General features: G+C 41.8%; 1 protein-coding gene across 2 annotated transcripts; it reads left to right on the top strand.

Moving 5' to 3' along the window:
- Nucleotides 1–1,271: 1,271 nt before the first annotated feature.
- LOC307010233 (zona pellucida sperm-binding protein 3-like) lies at nucleotides 1,272–4,042 on the top strand. 2 transcript variants are annotated; one of them, XM_079634736.1, is made up of 8 exons: nucleotides 1,272–1,925; nucleotides 2,437–2,555; nucleotides 2,633–2,736; nucleotides 2,820–2,997; nucleotides 3,138–3,255; nucleotides 3,337–3,422; nucleotides 3,506–3,597; nucleotides 3,672–4,036. In XM_079634736.1, exons 1-8 carry the CDS (start codon nucleotides 1,380–1,382, stop codon nucleotides 3,734–3,736), a joined length of 1,308 nt encoding a protein of 435 aa, XP_079490862.1. In that variant the 5' UTR covers nucleotides 1,272–1,379; the 3' UTR covers nucleotides 3,737–4,036. The 2 variants fall into 2 exon arrangements, with proteins under 2 accessions (XP_079490862.1, XP_079490863.1); XM_079634737.1 differs by having other exon boundaries at nucleotides 1,333–1,925; nucleotides 3,340–3,422; nucleotides 3,672–4,042.
- Nucleotides 4,043–4,569: the final 527 nt, after the last annotated feature.

Genomic DNA, 4,569 nt, shown 5'->3' with positions numbered 1-4,569 from the left:
ACCACTAGCGTCAGTCCCAGTTTATAGCATTTTATAGCACTCTCAAAGGAATCAGACGATATAAATCCTGTTATTTTGTTGCTGGCTCACATCACTGTCACAACGATGCGGAGGATAACATAAAAACCGTAGTTATCAACGTTGACTCAGGGTCATACGAAGCACAATAACTGAAGAAGAGAGAGAGAGCTTGTGCCGAGGACCAGACATAAACTGTCCCGAGGACGAGAGAGAGGATCCACGCCTCACGAACGCCTTAAAGGAAGCGAGATGTTACTAATGCTTCTTTTCCCACTACAATTTTAAAACCATCTTGCAATATGGTTAGCGACCCACTATACCGCATGCCATATCCCACCACTCAATACAGAAACAGTTTACATACCTGTAGGGTGAGCAGTCAGCTACTTTGCGCCGGTAAAATGTGCTGCCGGAAAGTACTGATGAAAGCATGAGAGAAACGTTACAATCAACGAGGAAATAACACATCAGTAGGGTTCTAAATACACGAGTTAAACAAACCGTTACAAGGCATATACCTGAGGCGCGAGCCAATGACGCAAGAGGGGGAGAAAAAGACGTGAAGTATCTCAAGGTACAGCCAACCAGCATTAGATAGCCCATACTCATCCCTGATAGGTCACCGAAACTGTCACTCACTTAACTAGTTCAGTCACAAAAAGGATAAACAATGCTGATTTATTTTTTACAGCCATTTTTGATCCTATTTACCACGGGTGCCATTAATTCTGACCATAACTGTACATGCTGCTCACATATTATTGTATCAGTTTGTGCTGAATACAGTGTAATCAGATTTTAGCCATGAAAATGTTACAAGTAACAAAAATAAGCACAAATGTCAGAGCATGTCAGAACACCTCCAGGGCCCAGAAAACACCTCAGACCCCAGAGCGTTAATACAAACATCACAATTTTCAATTTGTGTATTTTGTTACATAGGGACTACTGAGCAGACATGTATAAGTTTATATTAAAATGCAAAGTGCTTGAAATCAAAATGTGTAAATAAAGCTCTGTATACTAGCATTTTTGCAAAACAAAAAGTGTGTCCCATTGGGTAATCAAAAGTTCTACACACACTTGTGGTCTTCAAGCCCACTTGAACACATGGATCAAAGAAATACTGTAGGTCATGTAAGTAGACAAGTGTTCAAGTACAAAGACACCAAGTGTGGGTATTTGGACAGGCGCATAAAAAAGGGGCAGAGTGGTGCGTCTCTAAAATGCATTCACTCTACAGGTCCAGAGGAGAATCAAGGATAATCAATTAAGGTAAAAGGGGTGGAGCCACCTTACCTCAAAGCTGTACAAAATGGCATAGCCAAGTGCTGGTGTTTGTGTCAAAGTTTGCTAGAATGGGGTTCCTGAAAGTTGTCTTAGTGGTGGTTGTGATTGTTGCATTTGATCTGCCTGATGTCTTGGGAAGTTTGATGTACAGTCATAGTCCAAGAAGCATGGGGCCAAAATCCGATCCAGCTTCCAGAAGTCCGGCCCTTTCTCCTCTAGGCCTCTGGAACCCTTTGCAAGTGGCTTCTCAGTTTCAGAGTCCTTTGGGTCCTGACTCCAAAAGCCTTGCGCAGGAGCCTTTTGGCCTTCAAGAGAAGCAGCTGTTGCAGGGTCCAGTGAAGCCTTTGGATTGGAGGTATCCCATCGTTCCCGAGGTGCAGAGCGAGATGGCGGTGGACTTCCAGTTGAGGCAACCCGTGACTCCCAGCAGCGTAGCGGTTCAATGTGGCGAGAACCGGGTTCTCGTAGAGGTCCAGCAGGACTTTTTCAGCAATGGTCAGTTGATCCAGCCAACTGGTCTGTCTTTAGGTGGATGTCCTGTTGTTGGTCAGGATCCTGGGTCAAGAGTGCTCATCTTTGAATATGAATTACAGGACTGCAACAGCGTGCTGATGGTAAGAACAGATACATCTTAATGGGTTATTTGAAAAGGTCCTCTGCCACAACAAGCAAAGTCAGTTCACTTGGTTTTACAATGTCAGGGCAGCTAAGACCAATTTTTATCTATTTGACTGGGTAAATCCTGAGTTTAAGCTAATTGCCTTTTAAATAACCCTTCAAGCCAACATCTGATGTAAACTTTTTCATAAATGGTATGAAAGGAGCTTAAGATACAAGAACAAAAAAATATTGGGCCTTAACAGTGTTAAAGCTAGTTTTAACCCTGGAATGGCTAAATGTTCAATTTTTTGTGCATGTCTCAAAACATTGACTCTCTCTGGCAACACCGGAACTTCTGAGGGCAGCTGTGGTGATTGAAGAATTTACTAATTAGGGATTTGCTCTTTAGGAATTTCACCATAGTGCACAGTGCACCATCTCCCATTCATAGCAATATGAGTGCATGGTCTTGGTGTATGTAAAGTCTTTGGGATGATCCTCTTGGTAAACACAATCTTTTTACAGATGAATGAGGATGAGCTTGTCTACACCTTCTCTCTTACCTACACCCCTGAGGCACTTGCAGGTACTCCGATTACCCGGGCCGATGCTGCTATTGTTGGTGTTCAATGCCATTATCAAAGGTAGGGGATCTCTGTGACATTGTGCACTTTCTCGTACAACTGGGAGACGATTTAATGGGTACTTTCATGAACCACAGACTCCAAAATGTAAGCAGTGATGCCTTGAGGCCAACATGGGTCCCATATGCCTCAACAGAGTCTGGTGAAGAAGTCTTGCTGTTCTCCCTGAAGATCATGATGGGTTGGTACATGTTTTTACCTTCAATAAAATAAACTTTACCCTTGCTATTGTGGCTGTGCCTAAAATGTTTTATTTTTGTTTAGATGATTGGTCCTTTCAGAGGCCTTCATACTCCTATTTCCTGGGTGGCATTATTAACATTGAGGCATCTGTGATGCAGTACAATCATGTTCCTCTGCGTGTGTTTGTGGACAGCTGTGTGGCCACTCAAGTACCTGATGTGAACTCTCTTCCGAGATATTCCTTAATTGAGAATCACGGGTAAGGTCATGGCCCTTGATGCATTAGGACTGTTTAAGTTGCCTTTTGTAACCACTTTGTCACAGAGACATGGGTAAGCTCTAGTTGCTTGATGCTCTACAGTTGACATTCATGAGTTGCTCTTTGTGATTTGTCGTCAGGTGCTTTGTGGATGCCAAAACTACAGCTTCCAGCTCCCGCTTCATGCCTCGGTCCCAGGTTGACAAGATCCAGTTCCAGCTAGAGGCATTTATGTTCCAGGAGGGCAACAATCCTTCTGTATGTACTACGAATAGCATGGGTTAACTTGACTTCTCCTCCCATCTGCTTTGGTTTTGTGACTTGTCTTTCATCCCTTAGCAGATCTACATAACATGTATTCTGAAGGCCACTATTGCTTCTGCACCCAGTGACGCTCAGCACAAATCCTGTTCCTTTGCCAATGGGTACGTGAGTTTTTTTTTTAAAATTATTTTTATTTAAGTTTACTTTTCCCATGTTTAAGGCTCCATGTTTTGTTTTGGTGCAGGTGGTTTGCTGCTGATGGAAACGACCAAGTTTGTGGTTGCTGTGACTCAACATGTGGTCCTGATGGTGACTCTGCTGCATCTCCCTATGGAGGTTTGTAGCTTTTGCGATTTTCTACGGTTGCTTTTGATGTCAAGTGCTCTAACATGGCTTTTTCTTCTCTCTAGGCATTCAGTGGGAAGGCAAGGCCTCTTTTGGTCCTATAATGGTTCAAGGGCAAAAGGCTCAATAAAACTGACAAATCAATCCTTGGTTGTATTTGACTTGTCATTTTGCTGCATGTCTGGTTTACCTGCTTTTGACCTTGAAAAAGCGCCTCATTCTGCCCATGTGGTGAAACTGATAGTTTCTCTGTACTTTTCAAGTCCCAAATGGAATGCAACTGTCTTCCTGAAGTTAATAACTCCCTATGGAGAAATTTAGTTTTAAATGATAAACCTTTTACAGACGGCTAGTGAAGTTCAAGCTTATGCTTTTAAAATCATTAGTTTGTTACAATTTGTGGTTACAGTATTTTGATAGTCCACTTTAGACCTACGTTAAGTAACTTTTCAACTACATGTCAACTAACACAGTAGACTGTAAGGTTTGGGTCAGGAGGATAGATTTTATTTTTAGTCAAGTCATCTATATAGTGCTTTTAACAATGTAGATGGTTTCAAAGCAGCTTTACAGAGATAAACGTATAATTTAAGGTAACTGAGATTGTTTTGGCTTTATAGCGGTTCTTGACTGTTATTTTCCAGCTAAAGTTAGCTTTGATTCACTTCCGTCGAAATGATAATTAGAGAGAGATTTATTTATCCTTTCGGAAAATTATGTGCCATACATACAGCACATCTGATACATTTATACAAAGACAATAAAACAATTTGACAAGACCGAATACAAAACAAAATATATAACAAAATTTCCCTCACCCCAACCACCCCTGCACATACACTAAATAGTAAAGTGTAGTTTACCGGTATGCATACTGCGACAGTCCAGCTGGAGAGAAAGTGCATGGTGCTATTTAAAGTGCTGTCCTGCAGGTAAATTCTTATTCATCAGTGTAATGCTAGT

The sequence above is a fragment of the Phoxinus phoxinus genome, assembly GCF_949152265.1.
Source record: "Phoxinus phoxinus genome assembly, chromosome: 14".
NCBI classification, from domain to species: Eukaryota; Metazoa; Chordata; class Actinopteri; order Cypriniformes; family Leuciscidae; genus Phoxinus; species Phoxinus phoxinus.
The sequence above is the reverse complement of the archived record's forward strand: the minus strand, read 5'-3'. Positions and strand labels throughout refer to the sequence as shown.

Coding starts and splice junctions, on each gene's coding strand:
- LOC307010233 (XM_079634736.1), top strand. CDS start 1,380: ATGGGGTTCCTGAAAGTTGTCTTAGTGGTGGTTGTGATTGTTGCATTT. Junction 3,256..3,336: donor AGGAGGGCAACAATCCTTCT/GTATGTACTACG, acceptor TTCATCCCTTAG/CAGATCTACATAACATGTAT. Junction 3,598..3,671: donor TGCTGCATCTCCCTATGGAG/GTTTGTAGCTTT, acceptor TCTTCTCTCTAG/GCATTCAGTGGGAAGGCAAG.